Genomic DNA, 14,405 nt, shown 5'->3' with positions numbered 1-14,405 from the left:
AATATTTTATAAATATTTTTTCTTCTTAAATATTAGAAAGTAATCGAATTCAAAATGATCCACCACTAATAAAAATCTTCATTTACTAAGTTACCTTTAATAAATAATCGAAAACTAATCAAAATTTAAAAAGTTGGAATATAAAATAATATGCAAAATAAATAAATATTAAATAAAATATAAATTCGGTTCTTTCGGTTCGGAACCGAACCGAACCGAAATTTACATTTCGGTTCCGACATTTCGGTTCCGATTCGGTTCTTGCATCTAAACGGGTATATTCCTATTTTGATTCTCGATTCTTTCGGTTCCGATTCGGTTCGGTTGACCCGTTGCTCTGCCCTCTTGAAAGGTCAAATACTGATGTCTGATAATCTAACGGCAACAAATACGTGTCATTTCCACACACAATTAATTCTCCACGTGGCATGCAGCCGTTTTTTTACGCGCCATCTTTCCCGATGCACAATCCCATTGTCTCTCTCTCTCTAAAATCTTTCCTCTTCTTTCTATACATCATAGACGTATAATTAAAGGGCTAGCAGACTCCAGTGAATTCTCAGTAAGTTACTTATGTTCTCTACCTTTTCTTTACAATTGTTGATTTTTTTTAGTAAACTTGTGATAAATTTTTTGATAAGCGATAATCGAATCCAGAACCCGACATGATAAGATTATTATGTCACACTCTGTAAATTGTTGGTTTAATTGTGCTTTATGTATCTGATGTTTTAATATATTTGTGCAGGTAAAATTATGGTGCTTAAATTTGAAACGTTTGTTAAGTGTGTTCATAGTGTAAACTTATAATAAATTTTCGGTGAGCGATAATCGGACTCAGAACCTGAGACGACATAATTATCCTATCAAGCTATATAAATTGTTGGTTTGATTGTGCTATTATCTCATGTTTTAAAATAATTGTGTAGGTAAAATTTTGGTGCTGAAATTTGAGAAGTTTGTTAGTTAAGTGTGTTCATATAGAACTAGCTAGTTTTAAGACAATGATGAGGGACCCACCTGGAATTGTACTTGTAAGAAGCTTTAGAAGTAGGGATTGGAGTGTACATACTTATAGATATGTTGTTTTGTTAGTTACATTTATAGCTTATACTTCTTATCATGCTTCAAGAAAACCTAGTAGTATTGTCAAGAGTGTTTTGAATTCGAATAATGTGGAGAGTGGGGGTAGGAATGCGTATCCGTGGCCTGTTGGGGATGTTTTTAGTGTGAGGGAATTGGGGAATGTGGGTGAGGATAAGGGCTGGGCTCCGTTTGATGGCGAAGATGGTACGTCGAAGTTGGGGGAAATTGATGTTGCGTTTCTTGCTTGTTATTCGATTGGAATGTATGTTGCGGGACATTTAGGGGATACGTTGGATTTACGGTTGTTTTTGACTGGTGGGATGACTGGAAGTGGGATATTTGTGGGGCTTTTTGGGATGGGTTATTTTTGGAATGTTCACGCTTTTTGGTTTTATTTGGTTATGCAAATGGTTGCGGGGTTGTTTCAAGCAACGGGATGGCCTTCGGTTGTGGCGGTTATTGGGAATTGGTTTGGGAAAAGAAAGAGAGGGTTAATAATGGGTATTTGGAATGCTCATACATCTGTTGGGAATATTAGTGGTTCATTGCTTGCTGCGAGTGTTTTGGAGTATGGATGGGGTTGGTCGTTTATTGTTCCTGGCGCTTTTATTGTTGTTGGAGGAATAATTGTCTACTTGTTCCTGGCTGCCTATCCTGAAGATGTTGGTTTTCAGTTCCTAAATGGTTCAGGTGACACCGAGACAACAGTCCCTACTGATGTAGAAGCTCTACAGAATGAGCAGCCTAAGGAGACCAAAGAGGATGGTAGGGTCCTGCAGTCTGCTTCAGGAAATAGAAGAAGCATAAAACTTATTGAAGCTTGTATGATACCCGGAGTTATACCATTTGCATTATGCTTATTCTTCTCAAAGCTGGTGGCGTACACGTTTCTCTACTGGCTACCATTTTATCTGAGTCGTACAGGTAAATATTTTCTTTTGTCCACCTTTTGCTGCCTGATCATTATTATAACCATAGTTCTTGTATTATTGAAATTGTAATATGATCTGTTGTGGGCTTCTAATTCTAGCAATGGTTCTTAACTTCGTATGTCAACGACATTATGTCTGATCTATTTTGTTACCTTTACTTCCTTTCAGAGGTGTAAGCACAGCTAACATAATTTGTCAAGAATCATGATAATTGATTGCTAATTTGTGTTGACTTCTCATTAGCAATTAGCATTCACAACTGTTAGCCTCCAATGGCTACAAACACCTTCGTAGCCTCTAGTCCGTAATACAAGTTTGTATAATTTAGAATGGGAGGACGATTATCTTATACTCACGTCCTTGTGCATATATTCTGTCACCAACACAATAATTTAATGTGAGGACACCTCACAAGCACCATCAGCTCCCTAAAAAGTGTGTTGCATTGTTATAAGTACATGAGATGAAAACCAAAATAGTCACCCTTACACAGACATATGAAGGCACACCGACCCACCTACGCACCCATGGGTACTGATAGAAAGATTTACTAAAAAGTAGTCAAATATTGAGCAAACAACTCAAGTAGAGGGGGCCTTACAGGAGATTAAAAGGCATCCTGACCATTCATATATTCCTTTTTAAAGAATTTTCAAGGCACATTAGCCTTTGCTAACTTTCAAACTTTCAGCCTAATTTCTGTTCTCCCTATGCAAAACAATTAGTACAGTCCTTTGTCCTTGACGTGAGTCGAGCTCCTCCAAACTACGTCATAAGTAAATATGGGATATGCAGAAATCGAACCTATACTTAAATATGCAAAAATTTCTCTTTTTTTGAAAGTATTGGATAACAATATTGTTAAGAGGATAGGCCAATAACAACTAAAATTATAATGTTAATTAGGAGAAAGAAACTAAAAGATTATATATCAAAAAGTAGGCACAGCATTAAAAATATTTGAAATGGCCCTGCTTACGTTTAAAGTTGGCCATAGATACTGTAGTGTTTTCAAAGATGTTCTCATCTTACCTATTCTTAAATTTGTAATTGTCGTGTAGTATGAATTTAAATTTTATTAAAGTTTTCATGATTTCTGTCTGAATTTTTAGACTGTATGGTGGATACTACATGCACAGATACACTCAAAATGTGGTTATATGTATAATTTAAACTTCCTTGAGAAAATTTGGATATTTTACATTAAGTCTCTTGATTTTTTATGAGTTTGCAGCTATTGGTGGAGAGTATATGTCGGTGAAATCTGCTGGAAATCTTTCTACATTGTTTGATGTAGGTGGTATTGTTGGTGGAATTTTAGCTGGTTACATATCGGATAAATTAAAGGCACGCGCTACGACAGCAGCAACCTTCATGTATGCAGCGATTCCTTCGATGATACTGTACCACATTTATGGGAATGCATCAAAAACTACGAACATTTTACTCATGATGACTACTGGTTTATTTGTGAATGGGCCCTATGCACTTATAACAACTGCAGTTTCTGCCGATCTTGGTACACATAGCTCTGTCAGAGGTAATTCTCGAGCTCTGGCAACAGTCACAGCAATCATTGATGGTACTGGATCACTTGGTGCTGCTTTGGGTCCACTTCTGACAGGGTTTTTATCAACCAAAGGGTGGGCTTTTGTTTTTGGGATGTTGAGTCTGGGTGCTCTTATTGCTGGTCTCCTCTTATCTCGTTTGGTCATAGCTGAAATCGCAGAAAGAGCACACAAACCTGCGGTTTCTGGGCAACATAATCCCCGAGGTAGATTACCTTATTGCATATTTTTTGCTTAATATCTCTCAGTACGTACGCATGTGGTTTAGACTTTAGAGACTGGTGTTTATGTTCTGCCTGGTGTTCATTATATATGAATGTAAAAGAATAGATAAGTGAAAAGGTGGCCTAAAAGTTGAGGTCTCCAAATGTCTATACTTGTGCATGTAATTTGAGATCTCAAGTCAAAAAACCTTACACTTTAGTTGCATACTTGGAAAGACGCCATTCTTGGGAGTGAGCCCATATAAGTTTTGTGCTGTTTTGTACACACTTTTATTCTTCGTTTAAGTTTATGCTTTCATTCTTCATTTGTGGTTATGGTTTTACATAATTACTGAAACTATACAAATGCAAGATAATGTTTACTATTTTTTTCAACCCTTTTTTTAGTACCGCAAAGGCACATAGTTCAACTTTTTTCCCCCCAACAAAGTTCAACTTGAGGGCAGTCAAAACCTTGCGGCTCATTCTACACAATCTATGTTTTCCTATCACCCATCTATGTACGTGTCATAATTATTGCAATTCAGTCCCCTTGCGGTCCTAACAACTTAGTCATCCTTTTAAGTTATTTTTCGGAGGTTAGAGAGTTTCAATTGCTGAAGTTCAAATATTGTTAGATGTGGTGTAAGATTAAAATGTATTTGGGTTTTTCTCGTTTGTGTGTTTGGGGGGGGGGTCTGTATTTGATGCATAGTTTAAGTTGATAAATGGAATAATGTTTTTCTATTACTATATATCCAAGATTAAATCAGTAATCTGGAGTCCGTGTCAGATCAGGCACCCTTTTATGTATACTTCGATCTTCTTGTTAAGAATTTGTTCTTAGTTGTTGTCCTATAAGATTATTAGTGTAATGTAAGTCTCTCCTTATCATCTAGTTCTGCCAATTTGTTATCCTTGGCATTTGGCTGGAACTGAGTCTTCAACCATGTATTGCCTGGCAACTTGAAAAGTACGTTTAAGAATAGCTGATAAAATATTTTCATTTTGCAGCTGATGCATCTCAACCACTTATACATGACCAAAGGCAGCAACACTGATGACCATGGCAGCTGCAGTTGCTTTTCAGGTGACAATACATACAAACTCTGAAACCAAAGTTTGTTTTTTGAATCACAAAAACTTACACACGTAATGGAGTGGAGCTGGTGTTCTTATATAGTTATCAGATACTGTGTAAATATAATATATGTCTAATCATATATGAATTTTAACATCCTGTGTGCAATTAAGACTGAACGTCTGAACTTAATTGCTTTTCTGAGACTCTTCATCCAGTTAGATTTACTAAAACTCGGGTAGGTTAATAGGATATATATGCAGTTGATTATGACCAGATTTATTGAGTACTTGCTAGCACTTGGAATACATCTTTATTATATTTCATTTTACTAAGAGCAACAGGAAGTGGTCACTCCAATGACTCAACATATGTTTCTTTCATGTTTTATTTTTTAGATGTCACTATGTCAACTATTTAAATCAAGCCATATTGTAGACGGGCAATGACTCAAGTAGCCTCATGGGCGCCACTTCTTCTACCAACCGCATGGAGAAGAAAAGTCGTACTCAACCTAGGAAGACAATTCTCCAAGATACTAAAAATAAAGGGTTGTCATTTATATTTGTTGCACAAGGTTCCATCAATTTGAACCTATCACAGGGTTCTATTATCGTATAGTAAGTAGACACTTGACATCTCGCCAATCCTGTCTTTCTGCCTTTATAAACTAAACTAAAACACAAAGCATTCCTTTGTAAACTATACTCTTTAACTCGTAGCATTACTATACCTTACAAGTATTCCTAGCTCCCGAAAAACCTTAGCTTCATTTATCCTTTAGTTTCTCTCATTCCTTCGAACTTATATTCACACTCTCAAGGGCAGACAAAGAGTCATGACACTCTCAGGTGCCATACTTATGCTAACCTTGTCACTTGTGCTAGCTGTCTTATGCTCTGGCCAAGCTCCGGCCATTTTCCCCTCAACCACCATGGCACCATTACCCCTGGTGGTGTCACCTTCTCCGTTGGTGATAACTCCAGGCTCGGCAGCTTTCAAGCATGGGAGCAGCCTGGCCATGCTTGCATTGTTCGGAGGAGTACTTCTGGTTTAAACTGCATGTTCATGGTCGTGAACTCTTAATTATCTCTAGATTAACAAGTACTATATGTGCATTATCTCTAGCCTTCCCTTCGTGTTGTAATCTTTTGTGTTTCAACCATGAAGGTCTGTTTGGAGATTAACTGAATGTTACATATGTCTTGTAGCATTCTGAGCCAGGTTAATAAGGATTAAGAATGCTCTTTGTTTTTTTTATCAGTTATTCACTTTTTTGTGCATGTCAAATGCAGCGTGTAGATTATTGGTACACAATCAAGTGAAATGTTCCACAGCGACAAAAGCAAATTATAGAACTATAATCCAGAATATCTGTTGTACTTGAGTCCTACCAAAATATTTCAGTATAAGTATCAGCACTAGTTATGCACATTTAACCATGATCTAATTTTTTTTGTAGTTGATGATATGATATATTGTATAAGCATATGGGAGGACTAGATGCGAGAATTGAATTGTTGATGTTTTCTGGTACGAGGAGTGGTTTGACATTGTTCGAGTACTTGTTGTCTTGTTGACATCGTTCGAGTTCTCCACCTCAGTGTTCAAAATCAAGTAAATAGAACCAATATTAGATGAAATGTTGCTTTTATAAAGGAGGAAGGATGAAGCTTTTTATCTTAACAATAAGAGATAAAGATCAGGATAACACGGTATCGAATGTAACAGGGTATAGAATGGATTCCAGATCAGATGTTCATTTTCTATCTATGTGTGTTGTATATTCAATGTAACAATGAACAATAATTGCAAATGTTATCATTTTGTGCTGGGTTTAGTCTGTAGAAAGGCAACATTACACATGGAATACCGGTCTGTTGCATACTTTGAAAGTTAATTATGAAGCTTGATCTTGTCAAGTGATTGTTGATAATCATCTGTCCGCTCTAATTTTTTGCGAATAAGTAAAAATCCTAGAAAAAAGGTGAATTATGTGTGGATAACGACGTGTTTTCTAGGATTCACAAAAAGTGTAAAACCTATTCGCAGAAAATTATAACAGACATGATTAACAATTGTTTGTCAGGGACCCAAAACCAATTATGAGTGGCAGAATACGAGAGAATGTCCAATATATCGTGCATCAAGGCATCTCGTTTTTCACGTATGTGGAATTGAGTTTGTGCTCGCGACACACAGTTCCACATACAATACCCCTTGTGATATTACGGGCTTCGTGTTTAAATCGTAACGTCTGAAAGATAAAATTGATCAAAATTGTTATAATTTGTGCACAGGCCGAATATAAATGCCGGCTACACACAGTGAAAAGAGTAGAAAAATGCTATGATCACATCCATCAGCAAACGAAAGTAATTTCAAGGCATGTAGTGTAGTGCTCTGGGGCAGTCAAGTACAGCAACCACAAGCTGTTGGCATATATTGTTGGAGAGAATAATGAAGAAAGAAGGCTCTTTGTGTGTCATTGCTGGTGTGGGTAGTTGAGTGGACTCTAATTCGACTTAACCTGAGTCGGATATTTAATAAACGAGTCCGTGTAGGATTGTAATTCGAGTCAAACTGAGTCAAGTATCTAATAGACTGACTTCACAAGGAATAGAGATATTACTTGTATCTATCAGAGTGTACATATCTGGATACCAGCCATTAAACCGAAATTCTTAATTTGTAAATGTACTTCAAAGACAAATGCACATCCGACAAAGCACTTTAAAGCCATTCATAGAAGTATAAAACAAACCTTCCTTGCATCGGTCTAAATAGTACTATGTGAGCAATTATTTTTACATTCTGAAATAATCTTTTGACTGGGTTTTAGTCCAGGTATTATGAAAATTGATTATGGTCTGAGATAGTCTCCTAAATCTAAACCCAAGTGTCGCCTCAAAAAATGGTGAATTGATAATATTTCTGGTAAAAGCTTCAACAAATACCTCAGTGAATTACTAATATATTTCAAGTTTTAACTATCGTTTTCTTTGTTTCCTACGACACTCAAAACAATCAGTACAAGAAGAAGAGTTTCTACTTGAGTAGCTACCGTGTAGCTTGCTGGGTGGAATATTCAAGTCTTCTACCAGTATCTCTCGGAGCTTCTTGTTTTCTGCCATCAGTTCGTCAATAACTTGCTGGTGTTTTAAGACCTGAATTAATAAAATGTAAAACTTTTGCTTTCAGTCATATGATAAATAACTAGAAGTCTACAAATACGAAGCTATATTTCACATAACTGCCAACAAAGCAAGTGAATTGAGAACCTAAAGTAGGCAGATGAGTCATGCAAGCACCAGATATATAAAATGAAATTCATGAACCAGACGGCTTATGACATATATAAGCAAGCGTATCACTTTGAACAATAAGCTAAAATAGTGTCTAGGGCTGTATAAATAAACCGCTCAACCGCATCCAACCGCTCAACCGCTCGCAACCGAACCGCATTTGCGGATAATCGCGAAACGCGGGTTGGTTGTGGATTTAAATTTTAAAAACCACTCATTAGCGGTTTGGATGCGGTTTTAAATTCTTGAAAATCGCAACCGCAACCGCAACTCGCAACATATATTTATAATAAAATATATTTCCAAAAATGTAGTTGATATCATATAAATTAATAAGTATACACATTTATCAACTAATCTTAGGTTAATGTTAAGACTTCATTCATCAAATTCACAATCATTATAAGATATATAACCAAACAAATGAAAAATATAATGAACATGTAATTTTTTTAATCATTTTCTTTTTTTTCCTCTCGCCTCCACATTTTTGTATGTTTTTAATATCCTTACTCCACACGGAGCATTAGTTTATATTTTATTTTTTAATGTAATTTATCACGGAACTTAAACTTCAATTAATTAATATTCCAAATTTATTTTTTTGCAAATTATTAATTATTTTAAAATAAGTGGTTGAACCGCAAATCGATCTGCAATAACCGCAAATTCGCAACCGCAAATGACGCGGTTAACCGCAACCGCGACAATTTTTTAAAACCGCTCTTCGCGGTTTGGTTCGACTTTTACCCCAAAACCGATCTGATCCGAACCGCGTACACCCCTACTAGTGTCCACAGACAGGTTAAATATGACCTTTTCGTGTTGGTGCTTTTAGTTCACTATTATGTCTTTTTGGATATCACATTGCCAATTAGTCGGTCACATAGGCCCAAAACAGATATGCGCCTCGGAGAAAAGATTGGCCCAGACTTTGATGCAATAAAATATACTCCCTCTGTCCCATCCAATTGTATACAGTTTTTTTGGTGCTCGACACACATTTTAAGGTGAATATAAGTATATTTCCATAATTTATTTTTGAATTTTTCTTTTTGTGTATTAAACTTTAAACAACAAATTTTTATTCAGAAAAAAAATTTAAAAACTATTTATGGAATTATGCTTTAAAAGGAGCCTTAAAATACAAGCCGAGCCCCCGTCTCCCAATGTATACTACCTAGGGGGACAGAGGGAATACAAATTAATAAAATATTGGATGGAAAATTGCCATTAGCAGTGTGTAACATACCAGTTGAAGCATATTGTTCTCTGCTCTCAAGCTTTCAGCCTACAAAAGTAGCGTCGAGTTGTTAGGATTCAGTTACAATAAAGTTCAGGAGAAATAGAATTTTGCAGAAGAGACCAGCAAGTTATATGCTAAGATACATTAAAGATTGGTTTTTTTTCCCAACCGGATAAGGTCAATCACAAGAACTTTACATACACAAACACACATTTGCCTCCGATGTCGAACCCTCGACCTTTGGTAAACAAGACGAGGGATTCTGCTAGGCTTAAGTCCTACAGATAGGCTGATTATGTTAGCATCCTATGATTCTGAAGTTTGAACTATAGAGCAAGGACCTCGAAGTGATTTGCTAAAAAATTTCAAAAATGAACCCCTCAGAAACTTGAAAGAATTCTTATACATTGTCTCATCGTAACCATGAACCCAGTGGGATCTCTAATCTTGTTAAGAACATAGCTGAATAATAATATGCTAAGATATCACAACTGTTTGTCAGGTTTTCTGATGATCTAAGTAGATCTTAGCATGCAAATCAGTAGCAGAAAAGCTATGACAAAAATTTACACATGCAAAGGGAATTCCACAAATGGAGCAGCTACCACATATTCTACAACCCACATATTCTACAACGTAAGAATAAAGAAGTCCATACAGTGTCATTTAGCAGCCTGTTTGAATCTCTGTCTTCACCCTTTAAAGCTGGACTCTTCAGAAAACTGTCAAGAACCTTCTCTGTTCGGCTGCCATATGAAGTGTGTAGTGCTGAGCTTTTCGATAAGGAAGCTGTTTGTGAATTTAGGTTTGAAAATCCTGAAGATATACTATCAGGGATGTTTTTTCCCAACTGACTAAAATTTCCAAATGGATTTTGAATGCCTGGACTATTCGGGAGGGAGCTCATGCCACTTTGCACTGATTCTGGAAGGCTACCTTCAGTAGTGGACACATTAGGTGCGACCTTTTCCATCATAGTTGTCATTGCTTGCTAACAAGTTTGACGATATTATACCAGATTAGCGATACATACACTAAAAACAATAAGACATTATCAACTAAAGTGGAAACATACCACAAAGAAAGATTGGACTTGATGCAGCACACCAGGCTTCACAGCAATACCTGCAGTGTAATGAAGAAACAGCGCTATCTGAGCATTCCAGCACTATGTCATGATGAGGAAGCAAGTGATAATGTAGCTTTTATAAACAGTGAAAAATCAATATATTAAATTCAGACTACCAGAAATGTGATAATTACATCTGTTAAAACGTCAAGTGAAGCACATTAATTGGCCATGAAAGAAAGACTTATGCCCCAATACTATCATCAGACATTAGCAAACTGACTGTGAATATGTTAACAGCCAACTGAAATGGTTGAATAATCCATGTCTAGAAAATTACGACTTTGAAACACTTTAAAACAGTAGCAAATCTTGGTCATTGTTCTGGTACCTAAGGTCCCTACTAAGTGAAGAAACACGAGAGTAGCCATCCTCTTTTAACTAGGTAAACTAATATATCAATTTAGCCATTTGACATTCGGTTCAAGAATCACCACTTTCAGCCTTTCCAGATTCTGATCCATAAAGAGTTCAAGACTATAAATTTTCACTTTTTCACTCTCCCTGTCTGTCATAGTCCCACTCACTTGATAATAAATAATCAGATGATAAAGTTCTCAGGGATGAATACAATCATGCAAAATAGAATATCTAAACATTTTTTATTATTTTAAAAAAATCGAATCTTTTTAATTGGAAAAGATATATATTTTTTTAGGATAAGAAACCAGCACAAATTATCATAGTTAACTCGACTGGTCTGTCATCCGGTTGAAAAGCAAACTGGAAGCTTGTACAGTTCATTTTGACAAGTTTACAGGAAATGCAGTTCCGTCGAGTGAACCGCAACAAACTGTGAACTGTCAACCAGTTTTCCATCAAACTGCTTTTAATTGAGATCCAAAAGAATGCTAGCGGTAAATACTGAACCTGTCATCGCCTTGTAATTGTAATAGTAACCAAACCAACCCAGCTAAAGCAAGTTTTTAACTTTTATATTCTAAATAGTTTTTACTTAAAGACTGGATATGATATTGTATACAGATATTATCATAGTCTATATTTTCTTCCAAAATCACATGAAATTAGGTTTATGTACATATACTGATATACACGGCTTATGCATTTACAGAACAATTAAAGATAGATCAATCTTTGTATTCATCTAATTAAAAATTCTTAACGTAAAATATAAACTTTCAATAAATATAATAGCACAAGGATAATGAAAATATTAATAAATAGAACATAGCATATAATATTATATTAATATGGTGTTAAAAATTACTTAATAATATACATAAGTTAATACGCAACATACACTTTATTAAATTATAAAATTCTGGTTTAAATCATCGAACCAGTGTTTATGCCTGATTCAGTAGCCGGGCAGGTTTAAAACTGCACAAATTATCTTGAGGATTGCACAAGAAAAATAATCAGAAACTAGTGAGCATGCTGTTATCAGCAACAATGCTCTATTGGCAGACTAGTTTGAGAATTGTGACACGATCATAACAACTCAAGCAATCAGCCTACAAAGATCAACTTGAACGAAGATAACCACAATGAGAGAGAAGACTGTATTACCACACACTTCAAAGCATAATTCGTAAATAACAATGCAGTAATGCACATGACCCCAAGTAGAGTTATATTTTCTATTAACATACCAACTCCATAACCATGGCCGAAACCTACTCCGCATCCAAGTCCCACTTTAATATCTTTTGCTCCATATTTCCTAAGCTACATATTTAGGATACATATATACTTGGTATGAGACAAACAATTCTAAAAAGAAATTAAAGTAGTGTCAAGATATAGCACAAACATACATAGTGATTAGCCGATCCACTAACACCAGAAAAAGCATCAGTCGCACCTCTAGCAGCAGACATTACTTGGCCTATCATCGGTATTGCACCTAGAAACACACACACAAACTTATGCTAAGTAACCATAAACCATGAAAACACAAATTCTTCTTCGCATGCATTTCTCGACAATATACAAATACCCATTTCAACTTACATTACATATAATGTATCCAAATATATCACACAGCCCAAATGCTTCTAACTTCATATTCACATTACAATCACATTTTAACCAAATAGTCAAAAACAACAAAAATGAGTAATTTCAAGTTATTCAAATTGGGTTCTCTCTCTCTCTCTCTCTCTCCCTCTCTTCGTCCCTCCCTCTCTCTCCCTCTCTCTCGCTCCGTCCCTCCCTCTCTCCCTCTCCAAAGATCATTAATTTCAATGCTCTCTCTGCCTCTCCAAAGTTCATAACTTTCAATGCTCTCTCCCCCAAGTTCATAACTTCCAATACTCTCTCTCTCTCTCTTTCTCTCTCCCCTCTCTCCCTCTCCAAAGATCATAACTTTCAATGCTCACTCTCCTTCCCCAAAGTTCATAACTCTCTCTCTCTCTCTCTCTCTCTCTCTCTCCCCCAAGTTCATAACTTCCAATGCCCCCTCTCTCCCAAGTCCATAACTTTCAATACTCTCTCTCTCTCTGACACATAAATAAAGAACAAAAACAGTTAAAAACTTACCAAGATTAATAGGTAACCCTCTGCCAATTCCAACACCACAGCCAACACCAAAGCCAGTAAAAACTTGAAAAGCTTTGAAATTAAATGGATTCTCTAGCTTCATTTTCTGTTTCTTCACAATTATAACCCCATTTTTATCACTGCCCTCCATTTTCTCTTCAACTAAAAAAGACCCCTTTTTCTCTTTTTCTTTACAATTCTTCTATGCTATTATACACATATATATATACATACAAAAACTTCCCAATTTCATGCTCATGGAGAGTAGACGCCAAGTTAACTCCGATGAAGTTGATGTAATATGGGTCGGGTCGACCCCCTACAACCCACTTGAAACCCAACCCAACAATTAGGCCCTTAATTGTGTTACAGTTTACAGCTCAAACCAGAATAGAAGTTAAACCTCGATAAATAAGTTCGAGATATGAAAAAATTATTCATATGATAAAAAAATTCTTTAACCGAGATAAAAATATATTATTTTTATGATATTGAGACCTGAAAAAAATATTTGTTTAACGAATTTATCCATTTAACAATACTTATAATTTGGATAAAATATTATTCATATAAATCAATTCAATTTTGAACCACTATAAATTAAAGTAAAAATGTGGTTTACGGTCTTGTTCAATTACTTTGAAAATTCACGTGTGCGATTCATTTTGGGTTTGAATTTAACTTTTTTAATCTGAACCGCTATATATTTTGATTTTATATTTGTGATTATATAACATAAAGTAATTTTATTTTATGAATTTAAATAAATTTGCTGCTAAATTTTATAAAATATTCGGCTTCAACATACAGTAACAGGGTATCAATCATATCAATCGATTTTGTCGATTTCGTATTACTCTTTTTTTACAAAAATATTCTATGTTACTTTTTTATCCAACTCTTCTTTGTTACAACTAAATTGATCGTCAAATTATTAAACATTGATCATTTACATATAAATTTTTATTAAATATCCATTTTGAGAAAGTTTTTTTTTGAAAAAAAAAGAAGTACTTTTTATTTATTATTCTGTTAACCGATCTTTGTCGTGAATCATAAAAATACGCTAATATAAACGGGTGATGATCCTAAATATCCAGAACGATGATCTAAAATACCTAAATTAGATTCAGATGGCCCAAAAGACCGATCTGATTTGTATGCGTCACATGTGTATCCTTGAATACGTATCACGAAATACGCATGTCTCGACATGCGTATCTTTCCTTTTATTTTAGTTGAAAAAATAGGGAAAAAAAATTAACCTTATATATTTATTTTTGTAATGCGTGTAGGATATACGTATGTACACAATACGTATTTTGTATACTTTTTTTAAAAAAGAATAAGTGA

General features: G+C 35.3%; 2 protein-coding genes across 4 annotated transcripts; one reads left to right on the top strand and one right to left on the bottom strand.

The window, feature by feature from the left end:
• Window positions 1-472: 472 nt before the first annotated feature.
• On the top strand, window positions 473-6,770 carry LOC141670400 (putative glycerol-3-phosphate transporter 4). Of its 3 annotated transcripts, XM_074476225.1 has the most exons (6): window positions 522-562; window positions 749-820; window positions 930-2,010; window positions 3,253-3,792; window positions 4,804-4,879; window positions 6,333-6,770. In XM_074476225.1, the coding sequence occupies exons 3-5, from the start codon at window positions 1,005-1,007 to the stop codon at window positions 4,848-4,850; spliced, it is 1,593 nt and encodes a 530-aa protein (XP_074332326.1). In that variant the 5' UTR covers window positions 522-562; window positions 749-820; window positions 930-1,004; the 3' UTR covers window positions 4,851-4,879; window positions 6,333-6,770. The 3 variants fall into 3 exon arrangements, with proteins under 3 accessions (XP_074332325.1, XP_074332326.1, XP_074332327.1); XM_074476224.1 differs by having other exon boundaries at window positions 473-562; window positions 749-2,010; XM_074476226.1 differs by lacking the exon at window positions 522-562 and having other exon boundaries at window positions 674-820.
• Window positions 6,771-7,822: 1,052 nt separating this feature from the next.
• LOC141670532 (uncharacterized) lies at window positions 7,823-13,435 on the bottom strand. Its single transcript, XM_074476426.1, has 7 exons — window positions 13,053-13,435; window positions 12,329-12,417; window positions 12,164-12,239; window positions 10,497-10,546; window positions 10,080-10,412; window positions 9,428-9,466; window positions 7,823-8,037 (listed from the first exon to the last, which is right to left on the bottom strand). The coding sequence occupies exons 1-7, from the start codon at window positions 13,201-13,203 to the stop codon at window positions 7,861-7,863; spliced, it is 915 nt and encodes a 304-aa protein (XP_074332527.1). The 5' UTR covers window positions 13,204-13,435; the 3' UTR covers window positions 7,823-7,860.
• Window positions 13,436-14,405: the final 970 nt, after the last annotated feature.

Source organism: Apium graveolens, chromosome 7, assembly GCF_009905375.1.
Source record: "Apium graveolens cultivar Ventura chromosome 7, ASM990537v1, whole genome shotgun sequence".
Taxonomy (NCBI): Eukaryota; Viridiplantae; Streptophyta; class Magnoliopsida; order Apiales; family Apiaceae; genus Apium; species Apium graveolens.
The sequence above is the reverse complement of the archived record's forward strand: the minus strand, read 5'-3'. Positions and strand labels throughout refer to the sequence as shown.

Excerpts from the sequence above, each read along its gene's own strand:
- LOC141670400 (XM_074476224.1), top strand. The coding sequence starts at position 1,005 with ATGATGAGGGACCCACCTGGAATTGTACTTGTAAGAAGCTTTAGAAGT. Across the intron at positions 2,011-3,252 it reads ATTTTATCTGAGTCGTACAG|CTATTGGTGGAGAGTATATG; the intron begins GTAAATATTTTC and ends ATGAGTTTGCAG. Across the intron at positions 3,793-4,803 it reads TGGGCAACATAATCCCCGAG|CTGATGCATCTCAACCACTT; the intron begins GTAGATTACCTT and ends TTCATTTTGCAG.
- LOC141670532 (XM_074476426.1), bottom strand. The coding sequence starts at position 13,203 with ATGGAGGGCAGTGATAAAAATGGGGTTATAATTGTGAAGAAACAGAAA. Across the intron at positions 9,467-10,079 it reads ACAGGCTGCTAAATGACACT|GCTGAAAGCTTGAGAGCAGA; the intron begins GTATGGACTTCT and ends CTACTTTTGTAG. Across the intron at positions 8,038-9,427 it reads AGAACAATATGCTTCAACTG|GTCTTAAAACACCAGCAAGT; the intron begins GTATGTTACACA and ends TTATTAATTCAG.